Source organism: Bombus affinis, chromosome 16, assembly GCF_024516045.1.
Source record: "Bombus affinis isolate iyBomAffi1 chromosome 16, iyBomAffi1.2, whole genome shotgun sequence".
In the NCBI taxonomy this organism is placed as follows: domain Eukaryota; kingdom Metazoa; phylum Arthropoda; class Insecta; order Hymenoptera; family Apidae; genus Bombus; species Bombus affinis.
In genome coordinates, this window is record NC_066359.1 from 2,501,613 (window position 1) to 2,520,559 (window position 18,947).

The following is an 18,947-nucleotide window of genomic DNA, read 5'->3' on the forward strand; positions in this document are numbered from 1 at the left end:
TAAAAGATTAAGATCTCAGGAAAGTTTCATTCCTTAATGATTACTTTAATAAATAAAGAATTAAAAATAATTAAGCGAGTAATACTTTTAAGTTAATTCTTATTATTGCTAAAGAATTAAATGATTAATACTTTAAGTTAATTGTCCTTACCTCTTCTTAAGAATAAAAAACGTATTCTTAAGGAAACTGTCCTTCTCAAGTAAGGAGTCTAGAATTTTCAAGGAAACTATTCCTAAAGATCGGGATTTTAATATGACAAAAATCAAAGAAAGCGAATACAATATTTATGAGTGCAAAGACTATGGGAAAAAGGAAAGAAAAGTGAATAAAAAAAAGAGAACTGGTGCCTAAAAAATTGTTCTCATTGTAGGAGCAATAATAATTAAGATCATTCAAAAATGCTTAGGAACAAACCAAAGAGTAAAGAATATAGTCTACACACAAAAAAAAAAAAAAAGAAAATAAGAACTGCATGTAAGCAAACACAAAAAGAAGGCGAGGAAAAAGTAAGTGAACGTCGGTGGACGTGTACTCAAGGAAATCAGTCGTTATACTCTTCTTCGAAGAAGATAATTGCTACGAAGCACGAAAAATCAAGAACTTTTTATCAGCATATATCTCTCTGTTTTCCCTGTTTTAAGAGGTGGCATTAGAAACACTTTCGTCAGCTTCATGCTTTTCTCGACACTTCTCGAGATATTTCTCCTTAGCAGTGAGTCTCAGCAGTTCTTTGCGACGCTGCAGGATTTGTTCTCGTTCGGACGATGATTTGGAAAACCGTCCTCCTAGGCTGGAAGGTTCTTCACCGCTGTAATTATTCATTAGGAATATTTTCAGATTAATCAAATTATATTACAATGGATAACTTGAAAATAAAACACATTTAACAAATTTAAAAATATTATTTGGAACATAAAATTATCTGTTTTGAATATATCTTACATTTTCTTTATGGATTTTGTTTTAACCCTTTGCGCTCGAGAGGCGACTCTCAGTCGCCACAGCGTTCTATGGTGCAACTCCAGTGGCGAGTGAGAGGCAACAGTCCCTGTTATGCTAGATTTCTCTGTAGATGCTAATGTTTTTATGAGTTGATTTGTATATAAAATCATTTTAAGCTACCTGTAAGGCACGCGTCATATATACGCTAAATTCTCTGGATTTGCTGTTACGCTTGACGAAAAAAATCCTCAAACGCAAAAGGTTAAAATATGTCTGAAATAAATTATGAAAATGAAGGAAATACCTATCAGCAAGAGGAATATCAAATCTTGGATCTGAAGGTAGCGGCATTGAAGAGGTATTCAAAGAAACACTAGTTTCTGTGGTACTGGTATGGATTTGAAGGACGGATTCCAATTGCGGCTCTTCGATTATATGATGAGGAGACATCAAAACACCATCCAGAATATTTGCAACGGTCCATTCGATTGATCTCGTCCCTCTGAGGTCTTCTACGATTAGATTGCGGGGGAATTGTGGAAACAGTTGCTGCACCTGTTTTAATAAATAATACAAAATTAATATTAGAACGAATGACGCAGAAATCAAGTAAACATCTCTTTTTCCATTTGATTAATAGAAATGTGTGAATAAAATGAAAGTAAACTATATCTAAAATTATTATTTGATATTAAATAAGTTCAATATGTAGCAGTCCTTGAATAAATGAACACAGAATGAACCCAGTTTGAACCAATTAGCAGTAATAAAGTACCATTCAGAGTTCAGTGAGTGAAATTCCAGTATTTTTTCTACTATGTATTTGTCATTAGATTGTAATAAAATAATTACTACTGAACCATTGAAGTTCTCCCAAAACTATAATGTATTAGTTTCTAATAATTAAAAATGTACGATTAACGCACCTGTCTAATCATAGTATCCATTTGCGAGTTGTTATGTGTAATAGTAGAAATATTCCCACGTAGTCTATTGTGGGAAACTTCAACGGAGAAGCTTGGTAACCAGGACACATATCTTGAGCCATCGAAATGAAAGAAATGATTCTCATTTCGTCTAGCTGGCGTTTGTAGTTCAGTTGATAATTCTTGTGTGTTTACAAGGTGGCTAGGTTGCATGTTTAAGGCAAGCCTACAAGTTGGGCAGGAAGTATCCTGTTCCAACCAAGACTGTAAACAGGAATTGTGGAAAAGATGAGCACAAGGTAGCTTTCTAGCTGTTTCCATTTTCTCCCAGCAAATGGCGCAGTTGTCTGAGTTCTCTGCTAACTCTTCCTGACTTGCCATTGGATAGCTAGAAATAAAAATATATAAATTTGTATAAAATTTTGTATAAAAATCCATAGTCTACTGATTACAATTATAAAAAATGTGTACTTACTTTTGTTCCATATGATTTAATACAGCAAGATAGTTCCTGTGCTTTGTGATCTTGCGTTGTATCTCATAGAAAAGATACCTAAGTTGCATACAGATTACAAGGGATGCCATGCTTAGGAATATGTTACTCCAAAGTAGCATGTGGATATGGTGAAGAAAATCTACAGCTAGTACTATTAATTCTGCTGTTAGATCTGTATAGTAAGTTAGAGGACCCCTTTTGTCCCAAGAACGTTGTGAAGAGGTTCCAGCCCCTCGAGTATCATACAGATGAATTATGTATCGCACCATTACATGAATTGTTCTGACACCTAGTAAAATGCACTGTTAACAAGCAAATACATTATTAGAATTATATGGTTATAACAACTTCTATTTTGTTAGTGGAAAAGACTGAAAGTTACTAAAACAAAATTAAAGTATTCGAAGTTGTCACAAGTACTGTGATAAATGAAGAATTGTTTACTTTCACACAAGAGTTTACATTACCTCAGCTGCAGTGAAGATAAAGGTATTGAATGAAACAAAGAAGAACGCTGCAGCTGTGCATAGGAGTAACATGAAGGAGGATAACGCAAGAATAGTCGCGAGAAGTCCAAGAAGTTTCGCATGACTCCAACCTGGCGTTGTAGGCGAAAACGATAACTAGAAAATAATAATTAAAAGTTCTGTAATGTTTTTCATTATTTATGTATGTAAAATAATAAATTTTTTAATAATAATTAATATAAAATTTATAACTTATATTAAAATAGATTATTATTAACATTAATTCTTATTTTTATAATGCTTATCAATTAAATTAGGTTATGGATAATAATTTGTAAAAATGATTTGTTTAAAAAAAGCAAATATTTTTTTATTATTCATTAGAATGATTAACTTATTTTTATGTAAATATTTGACTAATATGAAATTTTACTGTTTATATAATGACAATATTTATGCAGAATATTATGTAGCTTAACTAGACAATTTGATTAAAGCATTACTATTCTATAGTTAAAGATTATATAGATTCAAATAGAACAATCCATGTAATCCATATACTGAAATACGTCTAACTCCACTGTATTTAACTTCAGACGTATATTATTTAAATTAAGAGATTTGCGGAAATTAACGTGTACATTGAAAAAATGTTACAGAACATGTACTTTTTGTTCAATTATGTGATTAAATGCAAACAGAAAAATTATACATTATAATCTAATGATAATTATAACAAAATTATTATAAAAAATATCTAATATCTTCAGTCGAATACTAATTTATTGATTTAACTTTAACTTACTGAATTGTACTTATTATTAACTATGATTATTAATTAGTAAAATATATCATTAATAAATCTGAGAAATAGCTTTATTTACGTATCAAAGTTTAACTAAGTAAATATTGGAGTAACATGCTTTAAAGAATTAAAAAATGGCGCGCATGAGACAGATCAAGGAAAATTGAATGTCCTCTAGCTGTGGAGAGGTATAACCTGGTTACCTCTATTCGATTATACTAACGGGATTCACGCGAATTCATTGCATAACGGAGCCAAGATTCTTTGTTTTTATGCTAAAGATTCCGACCACTCTGCGCGCCAAGATATCTCTTTTTTTTTAATCTTTCAGTACTATTACTGAACAAATTTTCAGAATTTTGGCAAAAATACGAAGAATGATTTTTAAATCATTTACTGTAGCTGTATAACATTTACAACCTTGTCATTGTTTTATTGAACATTTTTCTGAAGTAAAAAATATGTAAAATATAAATGGGCGACCATATATTATACAGTGTAGATTAGTTAAATGGGGTCATTTAAATATCTGCGTTATTTGCGTTGCATGAAAAACTTTTCAGACAAGTTGCACTGTTTCAAGGAGCACGTATAATATTGAAAATAGCTTTTCCTAATGATCCTTTTTTTTACGAGGTCTCAAGATCACTAGTATTTTTTTGTTGATAATCCTATATTTATTTTTAGACATTTTTGTAGAACGTGAAAAATAAATTCAACTACCAATAGAACCATACCATTTCTATCGTTTAGTTTTAAAATATTCCCATCTAAATGTATACAAATTTTATGTGGTATCTCGGGTTACGCGATACCGTGATTTTTCACGTTCGTATGTAGGCATAAATATTAGTTTCAATCGCAAGCGATAGGGCAGTGTATAATCGCTTAGCTTGACGTTTCTTTGGTAAAGCCTTTTCTTGTAAAGATTGACGCCTTTCACCATACATCAGTACAATATCTACTTCTTCCTGTAGTATGTAACGCATTCTGTTAAATTCAACAGTCCCAATAGAACTAAGGAGATACTAAGCGATCATCTACTGTCTTATCGCTCGTCACTGGAGATCATATTTATGTTTACATACAAACGTGAAGAATCGGTATACTGCGTAATTTAAGATACCGTGTGCATCGAGATATCACGCAAGATTTTAATACATACAGACGCTAATATCTCAAAACTAAACGATCGAAATGGTATGGAATGAAATTTAAAAAAGAAATAAAATAAATAAAGGATTTAAAAAAAAAAAAAAAAAAATTACTAGTGACCTTGAGATCTCCCTAAAAAAAGAAGGTCACTGAAACAAAATTATTTCCAATATTCCATGTGCTCGTTCAACTTTCTTCTGGTTAGATTTTTTATACGACAATAAATAATGCAGTATTCATGCATAATGTGATCTGTGTTCTAAAAAAAAGTATGGGAGTTGGTGAGAGTTGGAAATACGTAAGCCAAGTCCCTCTTCCCGGCTGTAAAGTCGAAAAATAAACAGAATATATATATATATATATATACACATATATGCTTATATAGGGTGTCTAGTAAATGGCAGTACAATCGGTCATTGAAATTCACTATGAATTGAGACTTGATCGAGTATATGTGTACCGAAAAGATTTTTGTACTTGATGTGCTCAGAAACTGAGCCTTAAATGAAAAAATCTTATCCTTTCTTTTCAACTTACTTTTTAATGTAGAATCATTCCCTGGCCGGTTGTACTAATATATACCCTGTATAAAAGAACGCCTCAGGGTACCCAGGAAATGGAACGAAATAAAAGACTGGAAAGTTCGTTGGGTAATATAAGGGCCAATGACCTCTGAAGCGACTTCTTCAAGGGATGTTGCCTGTGATGCCAAGGGCACATAGCAACCCATCCTCAGTAGAAAATAGAATACATACATACATATATACGTACGTATATAAACGTATAAAGTAACTTTATTACATGTGCGTTCAACGTGGAAGAAAGATACTGAGGATTTTCTAGAAGTACATATATATATATATATATATATATATATATATATATATATATATATACACCTATTCCTTTATATTCCTTTCGATAACTGGCCTGATAAGCGCTACTATAATTTCAAGATCATTGCTGGCTATTTATTTCACCCGTCGAACGTGTAACTTCTCACGTCGCTAGTTAAACCAAATAAACAAGCGAGATTGATTCATCGTGGAAATACACACGAAAGATATAGACAGAAAGATATTACGTAGCATATGTGCCTACCAGAGAGACAATACAATACAGATCTGTTGAGAAATTTCACAAGATGTCGTTTTGGGGCACGTGCCAACTTTAACGACGCGTGCGTTCCGAATTCACGTTCCTGTTTAAAATATGCTAATATATTCAGCAATCTCACTGAGTTTACTACGACATTTACTGTACGATATAGCTTTATCATGATCTTCCGAATGAAAAAAATTTTAAAAGTTGGAGTTTGATGGGAATGCCAAGTCTCAGAATTATCTCTTTGATGACATTATGATCTTTTCCCCTATGTTATAAGTTTTTGTTCAAAAGTTTGGAATACTTTTTAGACAAAGCAAATTTTTTTGTACATTTTCCTGCGAAATAAGAATATCATAAGAGTCATATCTCAACGTAATTCATTACAGTTTCAATGCTATAAGTAATATAAGTAATAGTAATATCATAAATGGAATATTTATATAATTTAATTTCTTTTACAATCCTAATATGCTCTAAGCTTCAGCTTCAAACTTTAAATAGAGATATACTGAAAACAAATATTTTATCAATATTTTTTCCTAATAACAATATATCTAAGGATTGATTTAGAGGAACTCAAAATATTTGCTGCTTTAAGAAAAATTTAGAGCATCCTGGGAAGTGTTTAATGAAATTTGGATCACGGACAGGGTCAGCTCAGCAATTGTCAGCAGACAGTATGTCACTTACGTATTCGAATCGATCCTTGCATAGTTGACTGAGGAGACTTAGGAAGCCAAGCGCGGTGAACCAAGCCCACCACAGTAGCACCTCGTCCATGTACTGCACATTCAGCACGCCGAATACGAAGATAAATTTGTAGAACACGAAGTTCCAAAACTTGTCCTTTAGGTGTTGTCTTTCCGAGACTCGCAACTCGGCGAATACGAGCTTCTGAATTGTTTTACCCAGCAGAATTAGCACGCAGTACGCCATGTTGATTAAAGTCTATAGAAAATAACAACAAAGAATATTTTAAGCGTAAAGATTACCAAAATAGAAATAGGTATATCATCGATATTAAAATTATAATTAAAATATTAGAATATCGTAATTAGCAAACTGCGGATTGTTATGCATTTATGGGAGATTAAAAAATTCAAAATTATACAAAACGTATATCGTTGCAGTGCGAGGGATCAAGTTCACGCGAACATTTTGTCGAGATTATCTGATAGAGGAACGCGTGGATGAATGTGTAATAAAAATATATTTTAAAATAATATAATAATATAAAAAATATATAATAAAAATATATTTTAATAAAAAATATATTTAAGTATAAATGTAAGAATAGGTACAAGCATAAGTACAGTGTAAATTAAATCAAGAGACAAAGATGTGGTGGCACTCGGCAACAATATATTTCGGCGAAGCGAAGTGCCTAATGAACCATCAATATCCCAACGGTCCTTCCGGCGAATGTTCGAGAAGAACGTGCGTGGCAACGGTCACGGACGCCTAACAAACGCGTGGATAGTGAGGATATTGAGGGGTGACAAAGCAAAAAAGAAACAGATGCCACCGAAAGTGAAATTGTAAGAGCTTCAGCTTGGGAAGTCACGGTTGAAACTCAGAAATAAATCGTAATCGGTATAAACCAAGTGTTCAAAAATAAATTCTCTTTTTTTATTTTTTTTAAATTTTATTTTTCTCTTCATCGGAACTTCTCCTTTTTTATTTTACGTGACACTGGCAGCGTTAGATTAGAACAGAGCTTCGAAGCCGTCGGGCTATGGGTATTTCTATAATTACGAAAACTGCTGCATCATTTGTGCAAGGCATGTTGCTAAAAATGCTATGAGGCTGAGAAACCCTTCAAATTGTTTTACTGTTAGACTAGGAAAACTAAACAATAAAGAAGATGTAGAGTTTTCCTAGAAACGAGAATTACTTCAACACTTTTACTCGATTGCCTCAAAATGCAATATAATACGATAGACAGTTCGGAAAGAGAAACAGGATAGGGGCGTAGATTCGTAGAAAAAATTCGTATTTACTTGAGGAAGTCCTCTACTGCGGATTGATGATATTAGGGACGATGTTTTGAGTTAGGAAAGTCACTAGGCGTGGACACTGGAATTTTCTGATTTGGTGTTTATTCGAGGTGGAGGAAGTAATTGGCGAGTGCACGTTACAAAGAAGGAGAAACTCCAACATTTTTTTTTTTTTATTGAAATTCACAATTTGTCCAATTTGGACATTTGGTGGAATTTTTTAACAGTTAAATTAGCATGTTGGTGGCTACCTCCAGCGGGGTACCATCCAGCGCGATACCCAGCTCCAACATCTACGTATCGGTCACATCAGGGTAGCAATAGTCCTTGAGGTGACCACGTGAGACGCTCGAGTGTTCGATTAATGATAAACGCGTGATAAAAGTGATTAATGATAAACCGCGTTAACTTTAAGAAAAGGAAAAATACGCTAATTCAAAAAACTTCCATATCGTTTAAACTATTTCTAAAGACTTGATGGCTTTAGAATGTTATTGTTGCGTTGTAACAAACATGATATGAAAAAAATATATCAAATATCCAGATTATAGTACTTTCTGTAAAATACGGTAGATAAAACAATCTTGGAGGAACCAGTTCTTCAATTATTGTTTCAAAAATATTAATCTGCATAAAGATCTGCGGTCTAATAATTAATAATGGGATTAAGTTCAACATGTAAGTACTTATAAATTTGACTGGAATCGTGCCAATACTTTTTACAGTCACTGTGAATGGAAAAGACTAAAAAGAAAACGCCCCTCTGACTTCACTAAAGAAATAAAATAGACAAACCCGAAAATAGTATCCTGGCGAGGGTAGCTATCCACATGTTATTTAACAGTAAAGTTAGAAAAAATTTATCGAACGTGCAGCTGGACAAATTGCAAAGTACAAATTAAATAAATAACTAAAGAAAAACTGTGTATATGACAGGAAAGTAACCAAGAAGAGTGGATAATTTCTAAACTGCTATGAAACGTTTCTGCGTCTTTACCAGGGAAGATAAATTAGAAAGAAATTCATTTACAGTTGGTTCACATGTGACTGTCACACGTGTAACTTCCAAGGTTACGAAAAAGCACAGGGAAAGATTCTTAAAACTGAAGAAAAAGAACAAAAATTGGAGATGTTAGAGAAGGCTGCATAATGAAACTTGAAGCAAATACGGAATAAATATTTTTGGAAAATTTACTGCGTTCTTTGGCTTTTCTATTGCTTAAAAAATCTCTTTCTCTCGCTCTAAGAGGTACCTTAAAAAAAATCTAATCTATCTTGACCTAACCAAAATTTTAAAAATGTACGATGAAGGTAGCATTAAAAATACTTTCACGTAGGCCTTCGAAACCAAAGCTGAACGTCGCTTGTATACATACATATGTACATGAAATCGTTCGGGACATTGACCTTGACATTTTTTCAGATCCTACCAATCAATGATGTCGACTCTACCGTAAATATTTACTGAAATTTTTTTACAATCGCAGATTTAAACACTTTTCGTTTTCACTTTGTTTATTTATATCCTTGATAGCCTTAATTGTATCAGGAGAATTCTTTCTCTTTGGCAAAGAAGGTAGGAAGTAAGAAGCAACGTCTGATACAAGTCGTATACCAACAACGTTGCTGTTTGCCAAACCGACTTGAAAGGACAGATAATTTTAGTTTCAACTGAAGCATCGGTTATTTCAATCTTTAAATTTGATTCGAGAATGTGGAACAATTTATTAGTCTGAAAGGATTATTTTATAGAGAATTAAGATCGCAGAATGGTTTCACATAGATTTGACATTGTAGGGAAATTTATTATACTTTTAATATCGAGAATTAGTTGTATTATTTTGTCGAATAAAGGATTAGAATTACATTTTTCTGAAACATTAAAAATCGCTAAAGTGGAAACAACATTGAAGTAGATTCAAACTTCAAAGAAACAAAATTTCATATATACCGATCTAATAATAAGAATATATCTGATTCGCTATAAAATTTCATTCATCTTTAATTTATTACAATTGTATTTGGTAAGCATCCGTCCGAGTTAGATTTACATACTAATTTATAAGCCGAAATTGGTTATTCTATGCATGTAAAGGCCATGTGTACTGTATGGTAATATTATTTATTTATTTATTTATTATTGCTTAGTTCGTGACTTTCGGCTTTGGACGAACTTTCGGTTTTACATTTCTTATACCTATTTCGCTTCTTATATATCTACCTCCCCTCTTATCCACTCTATTATATTACACTCTACTGTACGGTAATATTGATTCGTCAAATTCAAACGTCCAGTTTTGTCCGTTTTGCATGAACTACAATTATTATGCTGACATTTTTCTACCTGCGGATGCGTTTTATTCTGCGTTTCTCATATATTAACGTCAAACAAAAAAACAGAAGAAAAACGAAAAGAAAAGTCAGCATGATTTTTTAATCCTGACATTAATCCTGGTTATCCTTGCAGATCTCAATATCGTTTATGTCCAGTCATCGCGTGGACGCACTTTTTTTTCTAATTATTTGCTTCCTTGAGTCTTTAGGGAATAACATTAATTGTACATTTTGCATTGATTTGCAATATTTCCGGGCGAAAAAACTATTGGAATATACATAAGATTATTTATAAATGCGTGGTAAATTGCGATTTATTCCTCTTAAGATACGACGAATGGTTAAAATCACTAAAAATCATTAAGTACATAGAATTTTACATTCGTCCAAAAATTTGTAAAAGAAAAGCTATTCGTACGTATTATAAAAAGAATTATTTTCTTTTTGGAAGCTTGGAACAGTAAACAAATTATATACAGATGCAAACGACCCAATTTACTCACTGAGAGTTAATGTAAGCCATATTTTAAAAATAAAACGTGTTTTTCTTAAAGCACACGTTTTCTAGTATAATAACATAAAAACAGGTGGAATTACACGGAGTTACTTCTTGCACAGCGTTACCATGCGCGTAAGACGATGGCTGCGACTTCATTTGCGAAAATATGTAAGCATAGTTACATATCTTATGTTAAGTATACGAAGTCATAGATGATAGAATAATTGTGTACGCTCGTAACTTTTACCCACATCGACGAACGAGAAACGAGTGTTTAATAAAGTATTCGAAAGGTTAATGACACCTAAAAAATTCCTCGTTCCTTTGTAAATCGGAACCTTACAACAGAAACATCAAATTTTTTAACGTTGTAGTAGACGTGATCGTACTTTCCATTCTTGTTTTTCTAATCCTTTTTCTAATTTTGGAAGAAAATAATATCGCAGTATCGGTTATTAGAATTATTGAAAACATTTTAGTCGAACTTTTTATCGGAAAAATTAATTATCTGTCTCGTTAAAAAATAAATGAAAAATTTGTCAAAAGAATATCGTTATACAGAGTACGATAAAGAATTTAGAACTCCTTAAACTTCTTTTATTGTTACTTTTTAGAATTTAAAGTACATCCCCGAACTTTTCTCCGTGCCTTAAGTATCATTAAAAAAACTGTGTCAAGATATATTATTAGAAGTCGATATTGCTTGTTGAGTGTTCAAGGGTTATTGGTTCTCCTTGCATCTTCAGATTGACAAACTCAATTTATGTCGTGTTAGGCGAATTTTTTCGAAGGTATACATTTTATTAGACTATCACTGAAATAAGTAAGTAAACCAATCAAGTTATACTTTATATGCTAATTATAAATTTATTATAAATCTATAGAATAATTCCATGATTATTGTCCCAGAATTCGTCTGTTCTACTTTACTTTTCGTTAGAAAACTTATATAGTAGCGTATACGTGCGATAGAATACTTTCGTAACCTGACTCCTGTGTGATAGAGAGCGAGAAAGGATACGTTTCGAGAAACTGAAAACGGGACTAGTTGTATGCCTGTGGTGAGACAGATCGTTTACTTACTCAGAAACGACGCATTTATCATGGCAGTAACACCAGGAGAAAGGAGAAAGTTCGCTAGTTATGGAATAGTCGATATAAATTGCCCCTGAGGAGACACGTACTCATTGGCCACGTGTTCTGCTACATTTCGTTCAATGCGCGTATACATATTCACCGGATGTTATTGGCTTCTAAAATGGACGCACTGCTTGATTACTTTCATAGAAATAAAATGATTAAAAATGGCTATATAAAGTAAAAAACATTTCTCCTTCGTTTCTTCTTCTTTAAGTGTATTAGATTGTCCGAAAAGTTTTTTTCGTTTTATAAGTAAATAACAGACGCGCATTTTTTCTTTTATATTATTTCACTGAATTATGTATGATTTTTATTTTTTAATCTTTTAATTATGATCGCTACGATCATTTTGTAGCGATAGAAGAAAATATAAAACAAAAAATGTTGTGCGTCTATTATTTCCTTATAAAAACGAAAGAAACTTTTGGGATAACTTAATGTTTTTAACCTGTACTACAGGTTTGTACGTCATATGTAACCTTAACGTTCTATGTATTAAGTCAGTGATTCGGATTGAAAAGGCTAAACTAAATGTAACCATGTCTCCATCTAAATAAAAATTAATATTAATTTTGGAAGAAATTCCGGTATGTTCTTAATATTTGTGGAAGGAGAAAATCTGAAATATACAGGGTGTTTCAATTTTTTCTGGCGATATAGGTACAGTCTAGAAAGGAACGTAGAATCAATTTTTTTCTAAGCTTCCATCGATAGGAATGGTAAAACGGAATTTTGAAACGGAATTCTACTTAGAATTGTAGAAATAATACCGTGATTATTTCTACATTATTATTTATAATCTTAGACATAGATATTCTTAGTCTATCCATTCTATTTTTACTTATGTACCGGTCATTTCGTGTATCTTTTCTTTCTTTGTTATGTATTTAACATAGTTTTGTATGTTACATGTATTTGTGTATTGAACAACATTTCCAATGACATACATTTATATAACATCTTTTTCTTATCTTGACTTATGAACGTACGTTATAAAATGTACCGACAATGTTTGGCCGGAAGAGGCTGAGTCATTCCGTATATTAAATGAATACAATTAATATATAGGAAAGAAACTATTCTTTTTTGTTTCCTTTTTTTTTTAAATATTCTTTATGCACTATGCAAAAATGATAGAGAAGTATTTGATGTTATCTTAAATTTGTCGTTAACTTCTTAGAACATGTTTAATGGTAGAATTATTCTTTTCCTGATGTAGTAAAAATGATTTTGAATCACTTGTTGAATTTTTATGTGAATATTTGTCTTGATTATTTTCTAAGACGCAATTTAAGAGCTCTTGTTCGTAATAAGAACATTGGTAAAGCGTAGCCTGAACTCAAGAATACTTCCGGATAAGAGCCTTATCTTTCATTTCTCACGTTCATGTTCTAATTACGATAGCGTGAAAGTTTTGCACGTAAATACGTGAATATTACACAGTCCGAACGTATAAAATTATTTTACCTTATCGTGACTTAGCGAGTTCCGTGTTATCAAATACAGGCAAATAATTATATAGGTGAACACGACTGGATATTATTTTATAGTAAATAGTTATTTTTTTAACACGTCGAAACGCAAATATCTAAATACACACCAGTTCATAAGTTAAGATTACAAGAGAAATATACATATATGACTAGTACATACATATTTTTTTCATCTTTTGTTACTTAATTTTGACAAATGTCTTGATAATTACAAAGGGTAGTTCATATCGGATTCTACGCTTAAAAATGCATAAAAATTCACAGTACGTCGATCAATACAGTTAGAGTTGGGCAAATTTTTATTCGGATAACGTGAAAATAAGGGATAAAATCATCAGCAAAAACAAAAAGCCCAAGACCAGTCATTTCGACTGGTAGTTCTAATATTAAAACTATGATAATAATGACGTCCACTTCTGTCAGGAATATCCTACATTTTCATAAGAGCAAACGGAATCTCGGTGTTTCAGGACATCAGACTGAAAACCAAATTCGTGCGAATGAATCGTCGTGTACCACTTACCCAGATGCAGATAGGCTCGTCGAGCATGCACTCGAGCAACTCCTTCATATACATCGCGGAATCCCTCGGATCGAAGTCGATGTTGTTGGCCGAGTCATTTTCGGAGTCCACGTAAGTGTGAGTGATCTTCCATGCCGGGTCTTTGATGATTTGAACGGCATAGTATATCGAGCAGGATAACACGCCGAAGCTTATTGCCGTATACAGCCGGAGATTTGGCATTGGAAGCCGGTCCAAGAATTCTATCGGCATCTTAGCAGTTCTTGCGATTTACTGCTTCCTACGAACACATTTAAGACCTATATTCGTATATTTGATTTTGTCATAATTAATTGATCTGAAGTTATATCGAAAAAGATTGTTATTACTAAATATTATTATATATATGTATATCGTTAATGGAGATTTCTTACACGCAGCGAATTAATTGGGGAAAAAGCTAGATCGAAAATAATTATACACTAAAATAAAATTAAAATATGATGTCAATATGTTAACTAGTTAATTGTTTTTCACGAGTATACTCGTCATCGCATATACATTTTAGGTACACACATTTCCAAGAGTTAGAAAAATTTATCAAATGTACAGCTGCATAAATTGTAAAGTATAAATTAAATAAAAAAAAGAGAACCATTTCCAAGACGTCGGCAACAGCTAATTGGTTAAATGATTATCCTGTGAACTATATGCAAAAAAAAAAAAAAAAAAAAAAAAAAAGCGATCAGATCCAATAATGTTAACTGCAATTTAAGGTAATATATACAAACTCGTAATTTACTCTTGCGGACACCGTATATTAATATGTACATTACGTGTATTACATCAATTTAACATTTTAATGTGGAGCTCTTGCAAAATCATAAAGACATAAAAACTCGACTAACCTTACCTGACCAAATGACCGATTTTAAAATTTCGCTTAAAATTGTATATTCGTTGTTACTTCTTTTGTTCATTTAACTTTATGCAAATTCTTATATTATATGACCAATCAATTTCTCAATTTCTGTTAATATAAGAATTTACATCAAAGTTAGACGAATAAAAGAAATTACAATGAATGTATAATTTTAAATTAAATTTTTATACCGCTTATTTGACCGGGTTTGGTAAATGTTAAAATCGTTATATTTATATTGTAACAGCGAATGGTTACTTTAATTTAATACGAAAGCTATTGATGCGAGGTTATTTAATTCGAACAATTACATATTCTTCTTTCTGGTTTCATTTCTGAGTAACGATTGGTGATTCACTCTACTGATTCATTGCGCCGATTATGGATGTGCATACTTATTTCAAGTCTCTATATGACGTATGACATTTTCCTAAGTTGCATGTTATTGAAGGAGGTCACGTAAAAGACAAAAGAAATCGTTCGTTTAAATGATAAATATAAATATAATAATATTAGTTTTGTTGGTATTTTATCTTATTCGATGTTAATATATTTCTACACAAATTTACCTAATACGCGAGCATTAAGTACAGGCGAGAGGATACGTGACGTGTCTGCAAGAGGCAGCGAGTGCCTTTCTAGCCGGGACGCGTAGCAGGAAAAAAGCGCGAAAGCGATCATTGCTCTCTCAATCTGAGGCGATGCACTGTTTCAACCGAGCTAATTTTAGCCGAACAAACCTCATATTCTACTTTCATAGGAAAAAAGGAGCATTTAATACATTAATATCTAAATAAACTTTACTTGACAAACTTTCAAACTCGATTTTTTCAAAAACGAAGCGCCATATGAATAAATTTTATTCTATATTTTCTAGCTGTTTTTTTCACGTAGAATCATACTATCGTCGATTATGCCATAGTTACTACTCTGTACAGTTACGTGGTTGTCGCACATGTTGCTATACACTTCTTCATTATATAATCCGTCAGTTGCAGTCGAGGGATGACTCACTTAAAGTGAGGAACAGTTCGTTCCTTTATGATCTTCGAAAGTTGTTATACAAGTGGAAGCTATGTATATTTAAACGGGTTAAGCGATCTCTGTAATGCAGTAATTTTTACCTTTGTTTCCTCTATGAAAATAATACTCCGTATTTTCACTGTTATTACCGTGTTGTCTCATGTTCAAAATTGCTACGTGCCGGTCGATGGATAGTGGCGATGCGCGAACATTACAATGTGTGCGCGCCTTTATAAATGGTTAACCTCCGAATTTAGAGACAGTAATGTAGTATACTTTGTTATCAACCGAATTTCCAATGATGTAACGCATGAAATACAAACCACATGCACTCAAATACGCATTTAAGAAGATTGCATAAAAATTTGAGAAGTTGCATGTGTATCAACTTAACGATGATGATAAATGGAAGGTCGTCCGCGGGGCATCTCGCGGATAATTTACAGACTCTCGTTAGAAATCACGAATATTTTTATTAATGAATGACTCTCGACACGTATTATCGTGCTCTCGATGATTAAAAGTTTAACGGGAAACAAATAAGTGCGGCGCGATGTTTCGTATGTTTTTTAATCGGACAATGAAACTGTGTTTTCAAATATATTCTTGCTTCGTAAATGTGGCAATTTATCGTTGAATTCCATATTTTATAGACTATAGAATTCGTTCGTCGTTAGAATGAAATACTTCTATATTAAAATTTGAATTATTTTTTAATCGGGTAAAGTATTTTTTAAGGGTAAAGCCATGTTTTATGTTTTTGCCATTATTATATATGTATATTTGATATTTACGTTTAATAGTATATTTATTTTTGAATTGTTATTATGTATTTACTCATATTATTGAATTATTACAGTTGAATGTTAAAATTTTCATTATTAAAGTAGTTATAATTCCTAACAAAAATAATGTTGACTTAAATTTCCTTTTAAATAGAGAGATTACGCCTTAAGTGTTTACTGAATATATTTATTAATCATTAATACTTTTCTTTCTTGTTTATACACTAGAAGTATATAAATGTATTAATTATTGTTTGCACGAGATAAGATAAGCAGAAAACCTTCTCATGTTAAGAAGTTATATGTGATATGTGTTTAAACTTTGTTCCATAAAAACTTATTGGATATACTCGTATGTACATATCTTTATATCGTGAACAATATCCTGCTCGATAAATTCGTTGTCTAGAGAACGTTAAATCTAAAAGAGAAACTAAAGTATCCTTGAAATTTCACAACCACGTTATCAATAGAAAAATGTTAACCCACATGAATTGTGTTAATTATTTTACAATGTGTTTAATATTTTGTTAATTAGAGATAATGATTTTCTGGTTATCCATATATCACCTGATTGATTCATACGAGAAAACATATATTTATTTACATAGTCGACTTCTTGTTTATAAACTTAACTTGGATCAACTTTGGATTCGCTGTACCAATATTTATTCAGAATTTAATAATATTTCTATTTCCTTGTTCATTCATACTTATTCATTCATTAATTTAACTGAGTATTAAATTGAATAGAAATTTTTAACCACAATTTTTCAATTAATGAAATTTTTTAATTTTATCATTTTTGTTTATTAATTTTTTATTATCTAATCCTTTTAGTTGTTTTAATTCTATATAATTCATATTTATCTTTTTTTTTATTAATTCTTGTGCTTAATACTTTCCAATTTCGTGTATTCTTGCATTCACCATTTTAATCGATGAGAAGCGCTTATTCCCGGCAATTTTAAAGAAACATATATTCAACTAGGTTTTAATAATTTGTATACTTAAATTTATGGAATATTAAGTACTTCGCCATTCAACCTTTTGCTCTGCTTTCTTTTCCTCCTAATGATTAGTATCCTTACATCAGTTATCCATCTCAATGGTTCTATTTTTCCAATTATATGTATTATAAACTAAGTAATCGGGATACAATGCCAATAAATGGATATATTATTATATGTATATTATAAGTTCAAAATTTTGCTCTATTCAAACTATGTGTAAGCATACTGCATTTGCCATATAAACATAAATCATATCTAGGTTAAAGCAACTAATAAGTAAGTAAATAATTCATTATAAAATATTAAGTAGCAGATTAAATACAATGAACCATACTCGATATCATGTTCCTATAAAAAGACGCTCTATCAATACAGAATAAGTGGACTCACCTGAGATTGATGATTGAACCACGTTGTCCTTAATCCATCACCGAAATGAAAGAGGGTACTTCCGAAAATGAAGACTCGTGTCGACACTTAACGCATATCTACACTGAATTTGTGAGGAAAATAAAGGTAAGAATACCGCGAAGAAAAGAGAAACCGGAAGGCTACTGAAAGTAAGACTTTCTCAGTTGAAATCATCCACCAGTTAACAGCACACGCGGCTCATCATGATTTTACATGGTATACGTACGAGAGAAGTCCACGAATTAGTTCTGTTTGAACGTATCTCGTGCTGGCGAACCGCTTGTTTCACTCTCGTTTCTTTAGGAGCAGCTTGAAGATATTATTGCGACACAATACGACACAATGTGTCACGACAACTGCAGTGCTCGAGACCGCTGAGGAGACTTACTGACTACACAGTCGATAAAGAAGTATCGATTGATATAAGTAACAAAAAGTGGGGGTTGACTAGGTTAGGTTCACCACTTGGCCGACCTTAGCAATATTGCGCGCGAAAATGTGAATCCTTTCTTTGAGTTATAATTCGTGATTTTTTAGTAGGAACATAGTAAAGTATTTTTATAAATTATCAAGTATAATTGATACCTTTGATTTGTTATTACAAAATACAGAGTAAAATTTTGAATGTAGAATTAAACATTGCATTTCCTATATTGTTAAATATGCTTGAATGTGTCTGTTCTCGATCCTCTAATGTGTTTACAATATTAACATTTAATTTTTCAGTTATTGAAAACAACAATGTGCGAGTACAATGACTGCGGATGAAATGTATAATCAATATCGCATTTTGGTTGCATTTTAACTTAATATTATTTTTTGCTTACTAATGATTTCTTTTATTCTTGGAACTAACGCTGTAACATACACTGTACGTAAAACAGTAATATTAAAAATATTGCATAAAATATACGGAGTTTAAGAAAGAA

At 31.8% G+C, this 18,947-nt stretch overlaps 1 protein-coding gene across 1 annotated transcript; it reads right to left on the minus strand.

The window, feature by feature from the left end:
- On the minus strand, positions 1-18,418 carry LOC126925572 (E3 ubiquitin-protein ligase AMFR-like). Its single transcript, XM_050741260.1, has 9 exons — positions 18,245-18,418; positions 17,998-18,100; positions 13,886-14,165; positions 6,590-6,847; positions 2,833-2,988; positions 2,345-2,667; positions 1,870-2,257; positions 1,248-1,498; positions 1-809 (listed from the first exon to the last, which is right to left on the minus strand). Exons 3-9 carry the CDS (start codon positions 14,135-14,137, stop codon positions 638-640), a joined length of 1,800 nt encoding a protein of 599 aa, XP_050597217.1. The 5' UTR covers positions 14,138-14,165; positions 17,998-18,100; positions 18,245-18,418; the 3' UTR covers positions 1-637.
- Positions 18,419-18,947: the final 529 nt, after the last annotated feature.